Source organism: Macaca fascicularis, chromosome 19, assembly GCF_037993035.2.
Source record: "Macaca fascicularis isolate 582-1 chromosome 19, T2T-MFA8v1.1".
NCBI classification, from domain to species: domain Eukaryota; kingdom Metazoa; phylum Chordata; class Mammalia; order Primates; family Cercopithecidae; genus Macaca; species Macaca fascicularis.
The window spans coordinates 9,577,877-9,603,213 of record NC_088393.1 but is presented as its reverse complement, the minus strand read 5'-3'; the positions used below and the strand labels follow the sequence as shown (position 1 = coordinate 9,603,213).

The 25,337-nt window shown below is 47.8% G+C and overlaps 1 protein-coding gene across 1 annotated transcript in view; it reads left to right on the top strand.

Annotated features, from left to right (window-relative positions):
• The window catches only part of MUC16 (mucin 16, cell surface associated), a 172,096-nt gene that overhangs the window by 36,481 nt on the left and 110,278 nt on the right, over positions 1–25,337 (top strand). The window contains exons 7-8 of the mRNA XM_065535782.2: positions 1,375–22,767; positions 24,594–24,707. Of these exons, the coding sequence (XP_065391854.1) occupies positions 1,375–22,767; positions 24,594–24,707 (21,507 nt within the window). The remainder of the gene's footprint in view (positions 1–1,374; positions 22,768–24,593; positions 24,708–25,337) is intronic.

Below are 25,337 nucleotides of genomic sequence, written 5' to 3'. Positions count from 1 at the left end.
GTCTCAAACTCCTGGGCTCAAGCGATTCGCCCACCTCAGCCTCCCTAAACACTGGGATTACAGGCTTGAGCCACCACACCCAGCAAGGACTAGGTTTTAAAATAGGTTCCTAGGCTGGGTGCGGTGGCTTATGCCTGTAATCCCAGCACTTAGGGAGGCCGAGGTGGGCAGATCACGAGGTCAGGAGTTCGAGACCAGCCTGGACAACATAGTGAAACCCCATCTCTACTAAAAATACAAAAAATTAGCTGGGTATAGTGGCATACACCTGTAATCCCAACTATTCGGGAGGCTGAGACAGGAGAATCGCTTGAACCCAGGAGGCAGAGGTTGCACTGAGCCGAGATCATGCCATTGCACTCCAGCCTGGATGACAGTGCAAGACTCCATCTGAAAAAAAAAAAAAAGGTTCCTTTGACTTCTTGACACTCTTCTCTGAGGCTATTGGTCATTTTTCCCCGTAGATGTTACTAACTGAACACTTCTGTTGCTTCAGCTTACTAATTTACATGATCAATAGCCAATTAATTCAGCAGGAGAGAATGCTACAGAGTCGATTCTCTCTGTACTTTCTTCTGCTCCAGAGTGAAGGATCTTTCTAAATCAGAGACCATCACTGTGTTCACAGGAAGGGCACAGGTGAACTTGAGATGGCAAACGCTGCCTTTGTTACTACAGAAGAAGGGATTATGGATTGAAGTCCTTCGCAGTGCCAAGTTGCTTAGAAAAATGTGCAAAAGGGTCCCTAGGAGTGCTCTTGGGACATCACATTTTTCTCACTCCTGTAGCAGGTAGATGTTACTTTCCTGAAGGACAGGGAAAGGATTCAGAGGAAGGAATGAATTTGAAAGAAAATGAAGGTGAAGAGAAAGAATGAGCTCATCTCCCTTATCCTCTTTCTTCTAAAATCCTTAAGTAGCTTTGCACTGAACTAAGATTTGGGGGAACCTAGAGGAGGCTGAAAGTTGTAAGCTAAAACTGGTTTAGCAAGGGCGAGCTCCAAAGACAAAAGTGGAAATAGTTTAGGGGTAGCCTCTTGCATGGGTGAAGCCCTAGTTCATCACATCCTCCCTTACACGGAAAGCCCTTTTATATGGGGCATGGGGAAAAACTGAGCTAAAGATGACAATTGCTCCTGAGCAAACCAGATGGTCAAACCTCTAACCTCACCATCTCCCTTGAAATGTTTAATGTGTTCCCTGGTGTCCAGAGGCTTAAAGTGTGAGAATTAAAAGCTCAACATTTTCTTTCCCAGGGAAGGAGGAAATAGTTTTAATCGAAATCCCAGGAGGAAATGAATGATAGTGTCAAACAAAAAAACCTCATCTTCTGTACCACTTGCATATACTCTACTGACATACTTTCTAATCACAGGCACATCCCCAGGAAGCCCAGAAATGTCTACAGCTCTCAAAATCATGAGCTCCAAGAAACCCAGCATCAGCCCAGAGATCAGGTCCACTGTGAGAATTTCTCCTTGGAAGACTGCAGAAACAACTGTTCCCATGGAGACCACTGTGGAACCAGTCACCCTTCAGTCCACAGCCCTAGGAAGTAGCAGCACCAGCCTCTCTCACCTGCCCACAGGAGCCACATCACCAACCAAGTCACCAACAGAAAATATGATGGCTACAGAAAGGGTCTCCCTCTCCCCATCCCCACCTGAGGCTTGGACCAATCTTTATTCTGGAACTCCAAGAGGGACCAGGCAGTCACTGGCCACAACGCTCTCTGTCTCCTTAGAATCACCAACTGCTAGAAGCACGACAGGGACTGGTCAGCAAAGTAGTCCAGAATTGATTTCGAAGACAACTGGAATGGAATCCTCTATGTGGCATGGCTCTACTGGAGGGGCCACAGTAGACACACATGTCTCTCTGAGCACATCTCCCAATATCCTTGAAGACCGTGTAACCAGCCCAAACTCTGTGAGCTCAGTCACAAATAAATCCAAACATAAAACCGAGTCATGGGTCAGCACCACAGCCATTCCCTCCACAATCCTGAATCACAAGACAATGGCAGCTGAAGAACAGACAAGTCGATCTGTGGATGAGGCTTATTCATCAACTAGCTCATGGTCAGATCAGACATCTGGGAGTGACATCACCCTTGGTGCATCTCCTGATGTCACAAAGACATTATACATCACCTCCACAGCACAAACCACCTCACTAGCATCTCTGCCCTCTGGAGACCAAAGCATTACCAGCCTCACCAGTCCCTCAGGAGAAAAAAGAAGCTCTGCGTCATCTGTCACATCCCCTGTGGAAGTGAGCATCATGAATGTAACCACAGCTCCTACTCCAGGTATCTCCACCACCATCACCACCATGGGAACCAACTCAATTGTGACTACCACACCCAGCCCCGAAGTGGGTGTGAGTACCATGGACAGCACCCCGGACACAGAGAGGCACACATCTTCTACAGAGCACCCTCCCACCTGGTCCTCCACAGCTGCATCAGATTCCTGGACTGTCACAGACATGGCTTCAAACTTGAAAGTCGCAAGTTCTCCTGGAACAATTTCTACAATGCATACAACTTCATTCTTAGCCTCAAGCACTGAATTGGACTCCATGTCTACTCCCTATGGCCTTATAACTGTCACTGGAACCAGCCTGGTCACTCCATCCTCTGATGCTTCAGCTGTAAAGACAGAGACCAGTACCAGTGAAAGAACATTGAGTCCTTCAGACACAACTGCATCTACTCCCATCTCAACTTTCTCTCCTGTCCAGAGGCTGAGCATCTCAGTTCCTGACATTTTAAGTACAAGTTGGACTTCCAGTAATACAGAAACAGAAGATGTGCCTGTTTCAATGGTTTCTACAGATCATGCTAGTACAACGACTGACTCAAATATGCCACCGTCTACTTTTCTGTTTGATTCTCGGTCCACTCTTGACTGGGACCCTGGGAGATCTGTGTCATCAGCCACAGCCACTACCTCAGCTCCTCACGGGGCCACAACTCCTCAAGAACTCATTTTGGAGACTATCATCAGCTCAGCTACCTCACAGCTGCCCTTCTCTATAGGGGACGTTACAAGTGTAGTCACACCAGCTGCAATGGTAAGGAGCTCTGGAGTTACTTTTTCAAGACCAGATCTGACAAGCAAAAAGGCAGAGCAGACTTCTACTCAGCTTCCCACCACAATTTCTGCACATCCAGGGCCGGTGCCCAGATCAGCAGCAACAACTCTGGATGTGATCCCACACACAGCACAAACTCCAGATCCAACTCTTCAGAGACAAGGGCAGAGGGCTCTTACAACAGAGGCAAGAGCTACATCTGACTCCTGGAATGAGAAAGAAAAATCAACTTCAAGTGCACCTTGGATCACTGAGATGATGAATTCTGTCTCACAAGAGACCATCAAGGAGGTTACCAGCTCCTCCAGTGTATTAAGGAGCCTGAATACACTGGACGTAAGCTTGGAATCTGCGATGACTTCATCCCCAAGTTGGAAAAGCAGCCCGTATGAGAGAATTGCCCCTTCTGAGTCCACCACAGACAAAGAGGCAATTCACCCTTCTACAAACACAGTAGAGACAAGAGCATGGGTCACAAGTTCTGAACATGCTTCTCATTCTACTGTCCCAGCTCACTCAGAGTCATCCAAACTCACATTTCCAGTGGTTACTGCCTCCACCAGGGACCAAGCAATAGTTTCTGCATCAGCAACCACAAGGCCAGAGTCTACAAGGACTGGAACAGAGCCTAATTCCTCCTTGACTACTGAACTGAAGGATTTCAGCCCTTACATGGAGTCCAGCTCAACCACACAAACAAGTATTATCTCTTCCCCAGGTTCCACTGCGATCACCAAGGGGCCTAGAACAGAAATTACCTCCTCTAAGAGAATATCCAGCTCATTCCTTGCCCAGTCTGTGAGGTCATCAGACAGCCCCTCAGAAACCATCACCAGGCTGTCTAACTTCCCTGCCATGACAGAATCTGGAGGAATGACCCTCACTATGCAAACAAGTCCACCTGGCGCTACATCACTAAGTGCACCTACTTTGGAGACATCAGCCACAGCCTCCTGGACAGGGACTCCACTGGCTATGACTCAGAGATTTACATACTCAGAGAAGACCACTCTCTTTAGCAAAGGTCCTGAGGATACATCACAACCAAGCCCTCCCTCTGTAGAAGAAACCAGCTCTTCCTCTTCCCTGGTACCTATCCATGCCACAACCTCACCTTCCAATATTTTGTTGACATCACAAGGACACAGTCCCTCCTCTACTCCACCTGTGACCTCAGTTTTCTGGTCTGAGACCTCTGGCCTGGGGAAGACCACAGACATGTCAAGGATAAGCTTGGAACCTGGCACCAGTCTACTTCCCAATTTGAGCAGTACAGCAGGTGAGGTGTTATCCACTTATGAAGCTTCCAGAGATACAAAGGCAATTCATCATTCTGCAAACACAGCAGTGACGACTATGGAGGCAACTAGTTCTGAACATTCTCCTGTCCCAGTCCATACAAAGCCATCCAAAGCCACATCTCCATTGGTTACCTCCCACATCATGGGGGACATCACTGCTTCCACATCAGTGTTTGGCTCCTCCGAGCCCACAAAGATTGAGACAGTGTCCTCTGTGAACCCAGGACTTCAGGAGAGAAGCACATCCCAGGTGGCCAGCTCTGCTACAGAGACAAGCACTGTCATTACCCATGCATCTAGTGGTGATGCCACTACTCATGTCACCAAGACACAAGCCACTTTCTCTAGCAGAACATCCATTCCAAGCCCTCATCACTTCAAAACTTCTACCAATGCATTTACAAATGTGAGCACCAACCCTTCTACCTCTCTGATAATGGCAGAATCTTCAGGAGTAACCATCACCACCCAGACAGGTCCTACTGGAGCTACAACACAGGGTCCATATCTCTTGGACACATCAAGCATGCCTTACTTGACAGAGACTCCATTGACTTTGACTCCAGATTTTATGCAATCAGAGAAGACCACTCTCATGAGCAAAGGTCCCAAGGATGTGTCATGGACAAGCCCTCCCTCTGTGGCAGAAACCAGCTCTCCCTCTTCCCTGACACCTATCTTGGTCACAGCCTCACCTCCTGCCACTTACACATTACGAGGGCGAAGTACATCCTCTCCTGTTTCTGTGACTTCAGTTCTCACCTCTGGACTGGTGAAGACCACAGATACATTGAACACAAGCATGAAACCTGTGACCAATTCACCTCAAAGTTTGAACAACACATCAAATGAGATGCTGGCCACTTTGGAAGCCACCACAGACATAGAGACAATTCATCCTTCCATAAACAAAGCAGTGACCAATATGGGGACCACCAGTTCAGCACATGAACTGCATTCCACTCTCCCAGTCAGCTCAGAATCATCCACAGCCACATCTCCAATGGTTCCTGCCTCTGCTATGGGGGATGCTCTTGCTTCTACATCAACACCTCGTTCTGAGACCACAGACACTGGGGGAGAGCCAACATCCTCCCTGACTGCTGAACAAAAAGAGAACAGCACCCTCCAGGAGATGAACTCAACTACAGAGCCAAACATCATCCTCTCCAATGTGTCTGTGGGGACTGCTACTGAAGCCTCCAAAGTGGAAGTCCCCTCTTTTGATGCAACATTCATACCAACTCCTGCTCGGTCAACAAAGTTCCAAGATATTTTCTCAGTATCCGGCAGTAGACTTTCAAACTCTCCTCCCATGACAATATCTACCCACATGACCACCACCCAGACAGGGTCTTCTGGAGCTACATCAAAGATTCCACTTGCCTTAGACACATCAACGTTGGAAACCTCAGCAGGGACTCCATCAGTGGTGACTGAGGGGTTTTCCCCCTCAAAAATAACCACTGCCATGAACAATGATGCCAAGGATGTATCACAGACAAGCCCTCTCTTTGAGGAGGAAGCCAGCTCTCCCTCTTCTCAGGCACCTGTCCTTGTCACAACCTTACCTTCTCCTGTTTCTTTCACATTGCAATGGCATGGTACCTCCTCTCCTGTTTCTATGTCCTCAGTTCCTACTTCTTCACTGGTAAAGATCACAGGCAAGGTGGACACAAGCTTAGAAACGGTGACCAGTTCACCTCAAAGTATGAGCAACACTTTGGATGACATATTGGCCACTTCACCAGCCACCACAGATATAGAGACAACACACTCTTCCATGAACACAGCAGTGACCAATGTGGGAACCACTAGTTCAGCATTTGAATCACATTCTACTGTCTCAGCTGACCCAGAGCCATCTAAAGTCACATCTCCAAATGTCACCACCTCCACCATGGAAGACACCACAATTTCCAGATCAATTCCTAGATCCTCTAAGACTACAAGAATTGAGACTGAGACAACTTCCTCCCTGACCCCTAAACTGAGGGAGACCAGCATCTCCCAGGAGATCACCTCATCCACGGAGACAAGCACCGTTCCTTACAAAGAGCTTACAAGCATTAAGAGAGAGCCAACATACTTCTTGACTCCTAGACTGAGGGAGACCAGTACCTCTCAGGAGTCCAGCTTTTCCGCAGACATGAGTTTTCTACTTTCCAAAGTTCCCACTGCTATTATTACTGAGGTCTCCAGTACAGAGGTCATCTCTTCTAGCAAAATTTCCACCCCAGACCATGATAAGTCTACAATGCCACCTGACACCTTCACAGGAGAGATCTCCAGGGTCTTCACCTCCTCTATTAAGACAAAATCTGCAGAGATGACGATCACCACCCCAGCAAGTCCTCCTGGGTCTGCATCACATGGTACCCTTCCCTTGGACACATTAACCACACTTTCCCAGGGAGGGACTCATTCAACTGTGACTCAGGGATTCCCACACTCAGAGGTGACCACTCTCATGAGCATGGGTCCTGAGAGTGTGTCATGGATGACAACTCCCCCTATTGAAAAAACCAGCTTTGTGTCTTCCCCGATGTCTTCACCTGCCATGATATCCCCTTCTCCTGTTTCCTCCATATTTTCAGAGAGCATCCCCTCATCTCCTCTTCCTGTGACTGCACTTCCTACTTCTGTTCTGGTGACAACCACAAATGGATTGGGCACTACAAGCCCAGAATCTGTAACCAGTTCACCTCCAAATTTGAGCAGCAGCACTCATGAGAGACTGACCACTTACAAAGACACTGCACACACAGAAGCTGCCACACATCCTTCCACAAACACTGCAGTGACCAATGTAGGGACTTCCGGGTCTGGACATGAATCACAATCCTCTGCCTTAGTTGACTCAGAGACATCGAAAGACACACCTCTGATGAGTACCACTTCCACCATGGGAGACACAAGTGTTTCCATATCGACTCCTGATATTTCTCAAACTAGCCAAATTCAAACAGAGTTAATGGCATCCCTGACCCCTAGACCGAGGGAGAGCAGCACGTCTGAGAAGATCAGCTCAGTGACAGAGACAAATAGTACCATTTCTTATGTGCCTACGGGTGCTACTGCTCAGGTCTCCAGGACAGAAGTCATCTCCTCTAGCAGAACATCCATCTCAGACCTTGTTCAGTCCACAGTGACACCCAGCATCTCCACAGGAATGATCCCCAGGCTGTTCACCTCCCCTATCATGACAAAATTTGCAGAAATGACCATCACCACTCAAACAACTACTCCTAGGGCTCCATCACATGGTACCGTTCCCTTGGACACATCAACCACACTCTTCCAGGGAGGGACTCATTCAACTATGTCTCAGGGATTCCCACACTTAGAGATAGCCACTCTTAGGAGCAGAACTCCTGAAGATGTGTCATGGATGACAACTCCCTCTGTAGAAGAAACCAGCTCTGAGTCCTCCTTGATGTCTTCACCTGCCATGACATCCCCTTCTCCTGTTTCCTCCACATTATCAGAGAGCATCTCCTCCTCTCCTCTTCCTGTGACAGCACTTCTTACTTCTGTTCTGGTGACAACCACAGATGTGTTGGACACGACAAGCTCAGAGCCTGTAACCAGTTCACCTCCAAGTTTGAGCAGCCCCACACATGAGAGACCAGCCGCTTACAAAGACACTGCACATATGGAAACCATGCATCCTTCCACAAACACAGCAGTGACCAACGTAGGGACCTCTGGGTCTGGACATGAATCACAATCCTCTGTCCTAGCTGACTCAGAGACATCAAAAACCACATCTCCAATGAGTACCACCTCCACCCTGGGGAACACAAGTGTTTCCACATCAACTCCTAATATCGCTCAGACTAGCCAAATTCAAACAGAGCCAACAGCATCCCTGAGCCCTAGACTGAGGGAGAGCAGCACGTCTGAGGAGACCAGCTCAACGACAGAGACAAATACCGCCTTTTCTTATGTGCTCACGGGTGCTATCACTCAGAGCTCCAGAACAGAAATCTCCTCTAGAAGAACATCCATCTCAGACCTTGATCGGTCCACAGTAGTACCCGACATCTCCACAGGAGTGATAACCAGGCTTTTCACCTCCCCCATCATGACAAAATCTGTAGAAATGAGCATCACCACTAAAACAACTACTCCTGGGGCTACATCACAGGATACCCTTCCCTTGGACACATCAACCACACTCTTCCAGCGAGGGACTTATTCAACTGTGTCTCAGGGATTCACACACTCAGAGATAGCCACTCTTAGGAGCAGAACTCCTGGAGATGTTTCATGGATGACAACTCCCTCTGTAGAAGAAACCAGCTCTGAGTCCTCCTTGATGTCTTCACCTGCCATGACATCCCCTTCTCCTGTTTCCTCCATATTTTCAGAGAGCATCCCCTCATCTCCTCTTCCTGTGACTGCACTTCTTACTTCTGTTCTGGTGACAACCACAGATGTGTTGGGCACGACAAGCCCAGAGCCTGTAACCAGTTCACCTCCAAATTTAAGCAGCACCACACATGAGAGACTGATCACTTACAAAGACACTGCACACACAGAAGTCATGCATCCTTCCACAAACACCACAGTGGCCAACGTGGGGACCTCCATTTCTGGACATGAATCACAACCTTCTGTCCTAGCTGACTCAAACACATCCAAAGCCACATCTCCAATGGGTACCACCTTCACCATGGGGGATACAAGTGTTTCTGCATCAACTCCTACCTTCTTTGAGACTAGAATTCAGACTGAATCAGCATCCTCTTTGACTCCTGGATTAAAGGACACCAGCACATCTGAGGAGATCAACACTGTGACAGAGACAAGCACTGTCCTTTCAGAAATGCCCCCTGCTACTACTACTGAGGTCTCCAGGACAGAAGTTATCACCTCTAGCAGAACATCCATCTCAGGGCTTGATCATTCCAAAATGTCACCCTACATCTCCACAGAAACCATCACCAGGCTCTCCACTTCTCCTGTTGTAACAGGATCCACAGAAATGACCATCACCAACCAAACAGGTCCTATAGGGACTACCTCACTGGCTACCCTTACCCTGGACACATCAAGCACAGCTTCCTGGGAAGGGACGCACTCACCTGTGACTCAGAGATTTCCACACTCAGAGGATACCACTACTAGGAGCAGAGGTACTAAAGGCGTGTCATGGCGAAGCTCTCCCTCTGTGGAAGAAACCAGTTCTCCTTCTTCCCTGGTGCCTTTAACTGCAATAACCTCACATTCACCTCTTTTTTCCACATTATCAGGAAGTAGCCCCACTTCTCCTCTCCCTGTGACTTCCCTTCTCACCTCTGGCAGGAGGAAGACCACGGACATGTTGGACGCACTCTCAGAGCCTGTGACCAGCTCCTTACCAAGTGCAAGTAGCTTCTCAGGTGAGATGCCTACTTCTGAAGCCTCCACAAATACAAAGACAATTCATTTTTCAGAGAACACAGCAGAAACCAATATGAGGACCACCAATTCTATGCATGAACTACATTCCTCTGTCTCAATCCACTCCCAGCCATCCAGACACACACCTCCAAATGTTACTGGGTCTATGATGAAGGACGCTATTGTTTCCACATCAACACCTGGTTCTCCTGAGACTATAAATATTGACAGAGAGTCAACATCTCCCCTGATTCCTGAACTGACAGAGAACAGCACCGCCCTGGTGATGAACTTAACTACAGAGTCAAACATTGTTTTCTCCAGTGTGTCCATGGGTGCGGCTACTGAGGTCTCCAGGGCAGAAATCCCCTACTATGATCCTACATTCATGCCAGCTTCTGCTCAGTCAACAAAGTCCCCAGACATTTCACCTGAAGCCAGCAGCAGACATTCTAACTCACCTCCCTTGACAATATCTACACACAAGACCATCACCACACAAACAGATCCTCCTGGGGTGACATCTCTTGGCCAACTGACCTTGGACACATCAACCATAGCCAATCCAGCAGGAACCCCATCAGCCAGAACTCAGGATTTTGTAGACTCAGAAACAACCACAGTCATGAACAATGATCTCAGTGATGTGTCGAAGACAAGCCCTTTCTCTGTAGAAGAAGCGAACTCTCTCTCTTCTCAGGCACCTCTCCTTGTGACAACCTCACCTTCTCCTGTAACTTCCACATTGCAAGTGCACAGTACCTCCTCTCTTGCTTCTGTGACCCCAGTACTCACCCCTGCACCAGTGAAGATAACAGACATGGACACAAGCTTAGAACCTGTGACTCGTTCATCTCAAAGTTTAAGCAACACCTCGGCCACTTCAGAAGCCACCACAGATACACACACAATACATCCTTCTATAAACACAGCAGTGACCAATGTGGGGACCATCAGTTCACCACACGAATTCTATTTTACTGTCTCACCTGACTCAGAGCCATATAAAACCACATCTCCAGTAGTTATCACTTCCACCATGGGGGACTCAATAGTTTCCATGTCAATGCCCAGATCCTCAGAGATGACAAAGATTGAGTCTGAGACAACTTCCTCCCTGACCTTTGGACTGAGGGAGATCAGCACCTCCCAGAAAATCGGCTCATTCTCAGACACAAGCGCTGTCTTTGACAAAGCACTCACTACTGCTACTACTGAGGTCTCCAGAGCAGAACTCATTTCCTCTAGCAGGACATCCATCCAAGGCACTGAAAAGCCCACAGTGTCACCAGACACCTCCACAGGATCTGTCACCATGTTCTCTACCTTTGCTGGCATGACAAAATCTGAAGAAATGACCATCGCCACTCAGACAGGTCCTCATAGGGCTACCTCACAGGGTACCCTTACCTGGGACACGTCAATCACAACCTCACAGGCAGAGACCCACTCAGCTATGACTCATGGATTTTCACAATTAGATGTGTCCACTCTTATAAGTAGAGTTCCTGAGGACGTGTCAGGGACAAGCTCACCCTCTGTGGAAAAAACCAGTTCTCCCTCTTCCCTTCTATCTTTACCAGCAATAACCTCACTGCCCCCTGTACCTACTACATTACTAGAAGGTAGGCCCTATTCTTCTGTTCATCTGACTTCACTCCCCACTTCTGGCCCGGTGAAGACCGCAGATATGCTGGCATCTGTGACCAGTTTACCTCCAAATTTGGGCAGCCCCTCACAAAAGATACCGTCTACTTCTGAAGACATTAAAGATACAGAGAAAATGCATCTTTCCACAAACATAGCAGTAACCGATATGGGGACCACCACTTCTGAAAAGGAATCTTATTCATCTGTCCCAGCCTACTCAGAACCACCCAAAGTCACCTCTCCAATGGTTACCTCTTTCACCATAAGGGACACCATTGTTTCCACATCCATGCCTGGCTCCTCTGAGATTACAAGGATTGAGATGGAGTCAACATCATCCCTGGCTCATGAGCTGAAGGAAAGCAGCACCTCCCAGGAGCCCATCGTATCCACAGAGAAAAATGCTGTCCTTCACAAGGTGACCACTGGTGCTACTCCTGAGACCTCTAGGACAGAAGTTGCCTCTTCTAGAAAAACATCCATTCCGGGCCCTGATCATTCCACAAAGTCACCAGACATCTCCACTGAAGTGATCCCCAGGCTGCCTATTTCCCCTGGCATTACAGAATCTGCAAATGTGACCATCATCACTCAAACAGGCCCTCCTCTTGGATCTACATCACAGGGTACATTTACCTTGGACACACCAACTACATCCTCCAGGGCAGGAACACACTCGGTGGTGACTCAGGAATTTCCACACTCAGAAATGACCACTCTCATGAACAAGGACCCTGAGATTCTATCACAGACAATCCCTCATTCCATAGACAAAACCAGCTTCTCCTCTTCCCTGATGCCTTCGCCAGCCATGACCTCACCTTCTCCCGGTTCCTCAACATTACCAAAGACCATTCACGCCACTCCTTCTCCTATGATCTCACTGCTCACCTCTAGTCTAGTGATGACCACAGACATGTTAGGCACAAGTCCAGAAGCTACAACCAGTTCACCTCCAAATTTGAGCAGTACCTCACATGAGATACTGACGACAGATGAAGACACCACAGCTATAGAAGCCATGCATCCTTTCACAAGCACAGCAGTGACTAATGTGGAAACCACCAGCTCTGGACATGGGTCACAATCCTCTGTCCTAGCTGACTCAGGAAGAACCAAGGCTACAGCCCCAATGGATACCACCTCCACCATGGGGCATACAACTGTTTCCACATCAATGTCGGTTTCCTCTGAGACTACAAAAATTAAGAGCCAGTCAACATATTCCTTGACTCCTGGACTGAGGGAGACCAGCATCTCCCAAAATGCCAGCTTTTCCACTGACACAAGTATTGTTCTTTCAGAATTCCCCACTGGTACTGCTGCTGAGGTCTCCAGGACAGAAGTCACCTCCTCTGGTAGAACATCCATCCCTGGCCCTTCTCAGTCCACAGTGTTGCCAGAAATATCCACCAGACCAATGACAAGGCTCTTTGCCTCGCCTACCATGACAGAATCAGCAGAAATGACCATCCCCACCCAAACAGGTTCTTCTGGGTCTACATCACAGGATACCCTTACCTTGGACACATCCACCACAAAGTCCCAGGCAAAGACTCATTCAACTTTGACTCAGAGATTTCCACACCCAGAGCAGACCACTCTCATGAGCAGAGGTCCTGGAGATATGTCATGGCAAAGCTCTACCTCTGTGGAAAAACCCAGCTCTCTCCCTTCCCTGCTGTCTTTACCTGCCACAATCTCACCTCGTCCCGTTTCCTCCACATTACCAGTGAGTATCTCCTCCTCTCCTTTTCCTGTGACTTCACTTCTCACCTCTGGCCCGGTGACGACCACAGACATGTTACGCATAAGCTCAGAACTTGTAACCAGTTCACCTCCAAAGCTGAGCCACACTTCAGGTGAGAGACTGACCACTGGCAAGGACACCACAGTTACAGAAGCTGTGCCTCCTTCCACAAACACAGCAGTTTCCAATGTGGAGACTTCCAGCTCTGGACATGAATCCCCTTCCTCTACCTTAGCTGACTCAGAGACATCCAAAACCACATCACCAATGTTTATTATCTCCACACAGGAGGACACAACTCTTGCCATATCAACCCCTCACTTCTTGGAGACTAGCAGAATTCAGAAAGAGTCCATTTCCTCCCTGACCCCTAAATTGAGGGAGACCAGCAGTTCTGTGGAGACAAGCTCAGCCACGGAGACAAGTGCTGTCCTTTCTGAAGTGCCTGCTGGTGCTACTACTGAGATCTCCAGGACAGAAGTCACCTCCTCTAGCAGAACATCCATCTCTGGTCCTGCTGAGTCCACAATGTTGCCAGAAATATCCACCACAAGAACAGTCATTAAGTTCCCTACTTCCCCCATCATGGCAGAATCATCAGAAATGACCATCAAGACCCAAACAAGTCCTCCTGGATCGACATCAGGGAGTACCCTTACATTAGACACATCAACCACACCCTCCTTGGTAATAACCCACTCGACTATGACTCAGAGATTGCCACACTCAGAGATAACCACTCTTGTGAGTAGAGGTTCTGTGGAAGAAACCAACCCTCCATCTTCCCAACTATCTTTACCTGCCATGATCTCACCTTCTTCTGTTTCTTCCACATTACTAGCAAGTAGCCACTCCTCTTCTGCTTCTGTGACTTTGCTTCTCGTGCCAGGCCAAGTGAAGACTACAGAGGTGTTGGACACAAGCACAGAACCTGAAACCAGTTCACCTCCAAGTTTGAGGAGCACCTCAGTTGAAATACTGGCCACCTCTGAAGTCACCACAGATACAGAGAAAATTCATCCTTTCTCAAACACAGCAGTAACCAAAGTGGGAACTTCCAGTTCTGGACGTGAATCCCCTTCCTCTGTCCTACCTGACTCAGAGACAACCAAAGCCACATCGCCAATGGGTACCATCTCCATCATGGAGGATACAAGTGCTTCCACGTTAACTCCTGCCTTATCTGACACTGGGAAAATTCAGACAGAGCCAGCTTCCTCACTGACCACCAGATTGAGGGAGACCAGCACCTCTGAAGAGACCAGCTCAGCCACAGAGACAAACACTGTTCCTTCTGAAGTGTCCACTGGTGCTACTACTGAGGTCTCCAGGACAGAAGCCATCTCCTTTAGCAGAACATCCATCTCAGACCCTGAGCAGTCCACAGTGTCACAAAACATCTCCACAGAAACCATCACCAGGATTTCTGCCTCCTCTGTCATGACAGAATCTGCCAAAATGACCATCACAACCCAAACAGGTCCTCTGGGGTCTACACCAGAAAGTATCCTTAATTCGGACACAGCAACCACATCCTCTTGGGAAGAAACCCACTCTACAGTAACTCAGGGATTTCCACACCCAGAGATGACCACTTCCATGGGCAGAGGTCCTGGAGGTGTGTCATGGCCTAGCCCTCCCGTTGTGAAAGAAACCAGCCCTCCATCTTCCCCGCTGTCTTTACCTGCTGTGACCTCACCTCATCCTGTTTCCACCACATTCCCAGCACAGATCCCCCACTCTCCCCTTCCTGTGACTTCACTTCTCACCTCTGGCCCGGTGATGACCACAGATAACTTGGGTATAAGCACAGAACCTGGAACCAGTTCATCTTCAACTTTGAGCAGCACCTCCCATGAGAGACTGACCACTTACAAAGACACTGCACATACAGAAGCTGTGCATCCTTCCACAAACACAGGAGGGACCAATGTGGTGACCACCAGCTCTGGATATAAATCACAATCCTCTGTCCTAGCTGACTCAGAGACATCCAAAGCCTCATCTCCAATGGGTACCACCTCCACCATGGGGGATACAAGTGTTCTCACATCAACTCCTGCCATCGTTGAGACTAGAAGGATTCAGACAGAGCCAACTTCCTCCCCGACCCCTGGATTGAGGGAGTCCAGTGGCTCTGAAGGGACCAGCTCAGGCACCAAGATGGGCATCATCCTTTCTAAAGTGTCCACTGGTGCTACTACTGAGATCTCCAAGGAAGACATCACCTCCATCCCAGGTCCCGCTCCATCCACAATATCACCAGACATCTCCACAGGAACCATCAGTTGGTTCTCTACATCCCCTGTCATGACAGAATCAACAGAAATAACCATGAACACCCACACAAGTCCTTTAGGGGCCACAACACAAGGCACCAGTACTTTGGACACTTCAAGCATAACCTCTTTGACAATGACACACTCAACTCTATCTCAAGGATTTTCACACTCACAGATGAGCACTCTTATGAAGAGGGGTCCTGAGGATGTATCATGGATGAGCCCTCCCCTTCTGGAAAAAACTAGCTCTTCTTCTCTGATGTCTTCACCAGCCACAACTTCACCTTCTCCTGTTTCCTCCACATTAACAGACAGCATCTCTTCCTCTCCTTTTCCTGTGACATCACTCCTTACATCTGGCCTGGCAAAAACTACAGATACGTTGCACAAAAGCTCGGAACCTGTAACCAACTCACCTGCAAATTTGAGCAGCATCTCAGTTGAAATACTGGCCACCTCTGAAGTCACCACAGATATGGAGAAAATTCATCCTTCTTCAAACAGAGCAGTGACCGATGTGGGTACCTCCAGTTCTGGACATGAATCCCCTTCCTCTGTCCTAGCTGACTCAAAGACATTCAACGTCACGTCTCCAATGGTTATTACCTCCACCATGGAGGATACAAGTGTCTCCACATCAACTCTTGGCTTTTTTCAGACTAGCAAAATTCGGACAGAATCAACATCCTCCCTGACCCTTGGAGTGAGAAAGACCAGCAGCCCTGGGGCGACCAGCTCAGCCACAGAGATGAGCACTGTCCTTTCTGGAGTGCCTGCTGATGCCACTGCTGAAGTCTCCAGGACAGAAGTCACCTCCTCTAGCAGAACATCCATCTCAGGCCTTGCTCAGCTCACAGTGTCACCAGAGACCTCCACAGAAACCATCACCAGACTCCCTACTTCTCTTCCTGTGACTTCTTTTCTCACCCCTGGCCTGGTGATAACCACAGACAGGCTGGGCATAAGCAGAGAACCTGAAACCAGCTCCACTTCAAATTTGAGCAGCACCTCCTATGAGAGACTGTCCACTTTGGAAGACACTGTAGATACAGAAGCTATGCATCCTTCCACACACACAGCAGTGACCAACATAGGGACCTCCAGTTCTGGACATGAATCACAATCTTCTGTCCTAGCTGACTCAGAGATACCCAAAGCCACATCTTCAATGGGTACCACCTACACCATGGGGAAAACGAGTGTTTCCATATCCACTTCTGACTTCTTTGAGACCAGCAGAATTCAGATAGAACCAACATCCTCCCTGACTTCTGGATTGAGGGAGACCAGCAGCTCTGAGAGGATCATCTCAACCACGGAGAGAAGCACTGTCCTTTCTGAAGTGCCCAGTGGTGCTACCACTGAGGTCTCCAGGACAGAAGTGATCTCCTCTAGGGGGACATCCATGTCAGGGCCTGATCAGTCCACCATGTCTCCAGACATCTCCACTGAAGCGATCACCAGGCTTTCTACCTCCCCCATTATGACAGAATCAGCAGAAAGTGCCATCACTATTCAGACAGGTTCTCCTGGGGCTACATCACAGGGTACCCTCACCTTGGACACCTCAACAACAACCTTTTGGTCAGGGACCCACTCAACTGCATCTCCAGGATTTTCACACTCAGAGATGACCACTCTTATGAGTAAAACTCCTGGAGATGTGTCATGGCCAAGCCATCCCTCTATGGAAGAAGCCAGCTCTGTGTCTTCCCCACTGTCTTCACCTGCCATGACCTCGCCTTCTTTTTCCTCTACATTACCAGAGAGCATCCCCTCCTCTCCTCATCCTATGACTGTACTTCTCACCCCTGGCCCAGTGAAGACCACAGACATGTTGGGCACAAGCTCGGAACCTGAAACCAGTCCACCTCCAAATTTGAGCAGCACCTCAGATGAAATAGACACCTCTGAAGTCACCAAAGATACAGAGAAAATTCATCCCTCCTCAAACACACCAGTGATCAATGTAGGGACTTTGGTTTATAAACATCTATCCCCTTCCTCTGTTTTGGCTGACTTAGTGACAACAAAAGCCACATCTCCAATGGCTACCACCTCCACTCTGGGGAATACAAGTGTTTCCACATCAACTCTTGCCTTCCCAGAAACTATGATGACAAAGCCAACTTCCTCCCTGACCTCTAAATTAAGGGAGATCAGTACCTCTCAAGAGATCAGCTCAACAACAGAAAGAAGTGCTTCTCTTTCTAGAATGCCCACTGGTGCTACTACTGAGGTCTCCAGAACAGAAGCCATCTCCTCAGGCAGAATATCCACCCCAGGTCCTGCTCAATCCACAATGTCACCAGACATCTCCGCGGAAACCATCACTAGAATTTCTACTCCCCTCACCACGACAGAATCAGCAGAAATGACCATCACCCCCAAAACAGGTCATTCTGGGGCATCCTCACAAGGTACCTTTACCTTGAACACATCAAGCAGAGCCTCCTGGCCAGGAACTCACTCAGCTGCAACTCACAGATCTCCACACTCAGTGATGACCACTCCTATGAGCAGAGGTCCTGAGGATGTGTCAGGGCCAAGCCCCCCATCAGTGGAAAAAACTAGCCCCCCATCTTCCCTGGTGTCTTTATCTGCAGTAACCTCACCTTCGCTGCTTTATTCCACAACATCTGGGAGTAGCCACTCCTCTCCTCTCCAGGTGACTTCTCTTTTCACCCCTGTCGTGATGAAGACCGCCGACATGTTGGACACAAGCTTGGAACCTGTGACCACTTCACCTCCCACTATGAATATCACCTCAGATGAGAGTCTGGCCACTTCTAAAGCCACTATGGACACAGAGGCAATTCACGTTTCTGAAAACACAGCTGTGACCCAGGTGGGCACCACCAGAGCTACACAAGAATTCTATTCCTCTTACCCAGGCTTCCCAGAGCCATCCAAAGTGACATCTCCAATGGTCACCTCTTCCACGATAAAAGACATTGTTTCTACAACCATACCTGCTTCCTCTGAGATAACAAGAACTGAGATGGAGTCAACATCCACCCTGACCCCCACACCAAGGGAGATCAGGACCTCCCAGGAGATCCACTCAGCCACAGAGCCAAGCACTGTTCCTTACAAGGCACTCACTAGTGCCACGATTGAGTACTCCCGGACACAAGTCACGTCCTCTAGCAGAAGACCTAGCCCTGATCAGTCCACAATGTCACCAGACATCTCCATGGAAGTGATCACCAGGCTCTCTACCTCCCCCATCAAGACAGAATCTACAGAAATGACCATTACTGCCCAAACGGGTTCTCCTGGGGCTACATCACAGGGTACGCTTACCTTGGACACCTCAACAACAACTTTTATGTCAGGGACCCACTCAACTGCATCTCAAGGATTTTCACACTCAGAGATGACCACTCTTAGGAGTAGAACTCCTGGAGATGTGCCATGGCCAAGCCATCCCTCTGTGGAAGAAATCAGCTCTGCCTCTTCTTTGCTGTCTTCACCTGCTATGACCTCACTTTCTCCTGTTTCTTCCACATTACCGGACAGCATCCATTCCTCTTCTCTTCCTGTGACATCACTTCTCACCTCGGGCCTGGTGAAGACCACAGAGCTGTTGGGCACAAGCTCAGAACCTGAAATCAGTTCACCCCCAAATCTGAGCAGCACCTCAGCTGAAATACTGGCCACCACTGAAGTCACCACAGATACAGAGAAACTGGAGGTGACCAATGTGGTAACCTCAGGTTATACACATGAATCTCCTTCCTCTGCCTTAGCTGACTCAGTGACAACAAAAGCCACATCTTCAGTAGGTATCACCTACCCTACAGGAGATACAAATGTTCTCACATCAACTCCTGCCTTCTCTGACACCAGTAGCATTCAGACAAAGCCAACGCTTTCACTGACTCCTGGGTTGATGGAGACCAGCACCTCTGAAGAGACCACCTCTGCCACAGAAACAAACACTGTCCTTTCTAGTGTGCCCACTGGTGCTACTCCTGAGGTCTCCAGGACAGAAGCCATCTCCTCTAGCAGAACATCCATCCCAGGCCCTGCTCAATCCACAATGTCACCAGACACCTCCACGGAAACCATCACTAGAATTTCTACTCCCCTCACCAGGAAAGAATCAACAGAAATGGCCATCACCCCCAAAACAGGTCCTTCTGGGGCTACCTCACAGGGTACCTTTACCTTGGGCACATCAAGCACAGCCTCCTGGCCAGGAACGCACTCAGCTGCAACTCAGAGATTTCCACAGTCAGTGGTGACAACTCCTATGAGCAGAGGTCCTGAGGACATGTCATGGCCAAACCTCCCATCTGTGGAAAAAAACAGCTCTCCATCTTCCCTGGTGTCTTTATCTACAGTAGCCTCACCTTCGCCGCTTTATTCCACGCCGTCTGGGAGTAGCCACTCCTCTCCTGTCCCTGTCACTTCTCTTTTCACCTCTGTCATGATGAAGACCACAGACATGTTGGATGCAAGCTTAGAACCTGAGACCACTTCACCTCCCAGTTTGAATATCACCTCAGATGGGAGTCTGGCCACTTCTAAAGCCACTGTGGAGACAGAGGCAATTCAGGTTTTTGAAAACACAGCAGTGTCCCATGTGGAAACCACCAGTGCTAGAGAGGAACTCTATTCCTCCTCCCCAGGCTTCTCAGAGCCAACCAAAGTGACATCTCCAATGGTCACCTCTTCCTCTATGAGAGACAACATTGTTTCCACAACAATGCCTGTCTCCTCTGGCCTTACAAGGATTGAGATAGAGTCAATGTCATCTCTGACCCCTGGACTGAGGGAGACCAGAACCTCCCAGGACATCATCTCATCCACAGAGACAAGCACTGTCCTTTACAAGATGCCCTCTGATGCCACTCCTGAGGTCTCCAGGACAGAAGTTATGTCCTCTAGCAGAACATCCATTCCTGGCCCTGCTCAGTCCACAATGTCACCAGACATCTCTGATGAAGTTGTCACCAGGCTCTCTACCTCCCCCATCATGACAGAATCTGCAGAAATAACCATCACCACCCAAACAGGTTCTTCTCTGGCTACATCCCAGGTTACCCTTCCCTTGGGCACCTCAACGACCTTTTTGTCAGGGACCCACTCAACTGTGTCTCAAGGACTTTCACACTCAGAGATGACCAATCTTATGAGCAGGGGTCCTGAAAATCTGTCATGGACGAGCCCTCGCTTTGTGGAAACAACTAGATCTTCCTCTTCTCTGACATCATTACCTCTCGCGACCTCACTTTCTCCTGTGTCCTCCACATTACTAGAGAGTAGCCCCTCCTCTCCTCTTCCTGTGACTTCACTTATCCTCCCAGGCCTGGTGAAGACTACGGAAGTGTTGGACACAAGCTCAGAGCCTAAAACCAGTTCATCTCCAAATCTGAGCAGCACCTCAGTTGAAATACCAGCCACCTCTGAAATCATCACAGATACAGAGAAAATTCATCCTACCTCAAACACAGCGGTGACCAAAGTGGGGACCTCCAGTTCTGTTCATGAATCTCATTCCTCTGTCCTAGCTGACTCAGAAACAACCATGACCACACCTTCAATGGGTATCACCTCCCCTGTGGAGGACACCACTGTTTTCACATCAATTCCTGCCTTCTCTGAGACTAGGAGGATTCCGACAGAGCCCACATTCTCACTGACTCCTGGATTCAGGGAGACTAGCACCTCTGAAGAGACCAGCTCAATCACAGAAACAAGTGCAGTCCTTTTTGGAGTGCCCACTAGTGCTACTACTGAGGTCTCTGTGACAGAAATCATGTCCTCTAACAGAACACACATCCCTGACCCTGATCAGTCCACAATGTCTCCAGACATCATCACTGAAGTGATCACCAGGCTCTCTTCCTCATCCATGATGTCAGAATCAACAGAAATGACCATCACCACCCAAACAAGTTCTCCTGGGGCTACAACACAGAGTACCCTTACCTTGGCCACAACAACAGCACCCTTGGCAAAGACCCATTCAACTGTTCCTCCAAGATTTTTACACTCAGAGATGACAACTCTTATGAGCAGGAGTCCTGAAAATCCATCATGGAAGAGCTCTCCCTTTGTGGAAAAAACTAGCTCTTCCTCTTCTCTGTTGTCCTTACCTGTCAAGACGTCACCTTCTGTTTCTTCCACATTACTACAGAGTATCTCTTCCTCTTCTTTTCCTGTGACTTCGCTCCTCACCCCAGGCATGGTGAAGACTACAGACATAAGCACAGAACCTGGAACCAGTTTATCTCCAAATCTGAGCAGCACCTCAGTTGAAATACTGGCTGCCTCTGAAGTCACCACAGATACAGAGAAAATTCACCCTTCTTCAAGCATGGCAGTGACCAATGTGGGAACCACTAATTCTGGACATGAACTATATTCCTCTGTTTCAATCCACTTGGAGCCATCCAAGGCTACATACCCAGTGGGTACTTCCTCTTCCATGGCCGAAACCACTATTTCCACATCAACGCCTGCCAATATTGAGACCACAAGATCTGAGGCAGAGCCATTTTCTCATTTGACTTCTGCATTTAGGAAGACTAACACGTCCCTGGACACCAGCTCAGTCACACCAACAAATACACCTTCTTCTCCTGGGTCTACTCATCTTTTACAGAGTTCCAAGACTGATTTCACCTCTTCTGTGAAAACATCATCCCCAGACCAGCCTCCAGTCTCACAGTATACTGAAATTCCAGTGGACATAATCACCCCCTTTAATGCTTCTCCATCTATTATGGAGTCCACTGGAGTAACCTCCTTCCCAGAATCCAAGTTTACTATGTCTGTAACAGAAAGTACTCATCATCTGAGTACAGATTTGCTGCCTTCAGCTGAGACTATTTCCACTGGCACAGTGATGCCTTCTCTATCAGAGGCTGTGACTTCATTTGCCACCACTGGAGTTCCACGAGTCATCTCCGGTTCAGGTAGTCCATTCTCTAGGACAGAGTCAGGCCCTGGGGATGCTACTCTGTCCACCATTGCAGAGAGCCTGCCTTCATCCACTCCTGTGCCATTCTCCTCTTCAACCTTCACTACCACTGATTCTTCAACCATCCCAGCCCTCCATGGGATAACTTCCTCTTCAGCTACTCCACATAGAGTGGACACCAGTCTTGGGACAGAGAGCAGCACTACTGAAGGACACTTCGTTATGGTCAGTACTTTGGACACTTCGAGCCAACCAGCCAGGACATCTTCGTCACCCATTTTGGATACCAGAATGACAGAGAGCGCTGAGCTGGGAACAGTGACAAGTGCTTATCAAGTTCCTTCATTCTCAACACGGTTGACAAGTAAGCACCCACAGCCCCTAAAATCCCATTATTGGGAGCTCATAGGAAATGACCCCTTCCTAAGAAGCAAAAAAAAAAAGTTAACTAGTTTATTCCTGTACCAGAAATTCTTTTAGCAAACATGTGTTTATCTAATTTCACTTCTAGGCACTGGATTAGGAATTGGAGGAACAAAAATAAGCAAATAATTGAATCATTACAGTATCATGATAGGTGCTCTAATATTACTACTGGTAATGATGATGACAATAAGCATAATGACAACAGAAAATATTTATAACAGTACTTATTCTGTTTCAAGTGCAGTTTTATTAAGCTATTGGATCCTCAATTGTAACACTTACTGAAGTAGAGAGTATTATAAGCGTATTTTGAAGATGAAGACATTTAGGCACAGGGAGATTAAATAACTTTCTTAAGGTCATATAGCTAGAAAGTAACAGAACTAGGATAAGAACTCGGATTGTGTGTCACTAGGAACTCATGCCCCTAACTGTTGGGCTAAACAGGAGTGGTCAGAGAGGTAACAGAAAAAGCAAGAAGTTCTGGCATCACCAAAGCCATAGGAGGGGAGAGTTTTAGGAAGTAGAAATGTTAAGTTCTGTTAAATACCACAGAATTGCCAAGTTGAAATGAGGTGAGAAGAGCTTTGGCAACATGGGGGTTCTCAGGGATTCTAATGAAGGGAGCATCAGTGAGGTATAGGGCACTAGAAGAACAGCTAAAACACTACATAGATATAAGGGAGGGTTTCTCCCTTTGAGTTGAGCAAGAGACAAAAGGGATACGTGAAAGGAAAAGGCAAGTTAATGAAAATTGAGGGAACAAAGTACCTAAGAAGGTAGGAGGAACCCAGAGCCTAGAAGGAGGAAACACTACTTCCAAGAGGTCAGTAGATAAAGGAAGGAACCTCTTGGGGATTCCATTCCTCTGAAAGGGTTGAGCTTGGCACTAACTTTTGTTCTGGACACAAATCCAAAGAGGCCCTCCAACGACTCGAGTTTCTGCCTCACTGAGCAATATCTCCAGGAGAATGATTTGTTCCTTCTCCTTCTTCATATTAGTTTTGTAATTCACACTAAATTTAGACACATTGGTGGCTGTTGACCCACATGTTACTATGCGACTCAGTAGTTGAGTCATGGGTGTTCAGTAAGGAAGGGATGAATGGCATGGTGAGAAGGTAGAAGTGTAGTTGGATGGATAAAAGGAAGAATGGAGAGATGGATGAATGAAAGGAAGGAAAGATGAAGAGAAGGAAGGATAGATGCACAGAAGGAAGGATGAAAAGAAAGAAAGGTGATGGAAGACAGGATTGAAGGGGATACAGGTTGAAGGCAAGAAGGGTGGAAGGATGAAATGAAGTAAAGATTGAAGAAAAGATGGGTGGAAAGAAGAAAGGAGGGTGCACTAAAATCTCACACTTCACCACTATATGATTCATCCATAGAAGCAAAAACCACTTGTACCCTCAAAGCTATTGAAGTACAAACTTTTTAATTAAAAATTTAAAAAGCAAGAGAAAGGAAAAAAGGGAGGAAAGACGAAAGGAAGAATGGGTGGTAGGAGGAAGGAATAAAAGGATGAAAAAATGGAAGAATAGATGATCAGATCTAGGGATGAATGAAGGGAAGGATGGACAAATCTATAGGTAGGTGAATGGATCTATGGACTGGTGTGGCCACTTATGGCACACAGTCCCAGCTCCAGTTCATGTTAATGGACTTGAGGAGTTTTTGTGGCCAATGAAGTGGATTCATTTAGACAGTGCTCTTCTTCTGAATGAGATGAGTTACCCCAGTTTTCCTCCCTACCTTCATCTTCAGGAACTGATGGCATTATGGAGCACATCACAAAAATACCCATTGAAGCAGCACACAGAGGTACCATAAGACCAGTCAAAGGTCCTCAGACATCCACATTGCCTGCCAGTCCTAAAGGTAAGTTTAACTTTGCTTGCCTCCCAATAAAGCCACTTGTGACCATATTTCCTCCTCTAGAGAGACAAAATGCTTGTATTCTTTAGAGAATTGTGTGTGGTTGTCATAGGTTTCCCTGTCTGAACTGGGTCTTTGTCTAATGGTTACCAGGTAGATGTTACCACTTCTCTTTCTTCTCATGGCATGTTGAGTAGCTTTGTCCAACATCAAATATTCACAAATTTGTCCTTATTAACTAATTTTTTTCAATGCTCATTAAAAACTTACTATGAGCCAGGCACAGTGGCTCACACCTTAATCCCAACACTTTGGGAGGCTGAGGCAGGTGGATCAACTGAGGTCAAAAATTCGAGACCAGTCTGACCAACATGGTGAAACTCCATCTCTACTGAAAATATAAAAATTAGCCGGGCATGGTGGCACACACCTGTAATCACAGCTACTCGGGAGGCTGAGGCAAGATAATCACTTGAACCCAGGAGGTAGAGGCTGCAGTGAGCTGAGATCGTGCCACTGCACTCCAGCCTGGGTGACAGAGCATGACTCTGTCTCAAAAATAAATAAATAAATAAAAAATACATATATATGTATAATTATATATATATCTATTACATATATATATGTAAAATA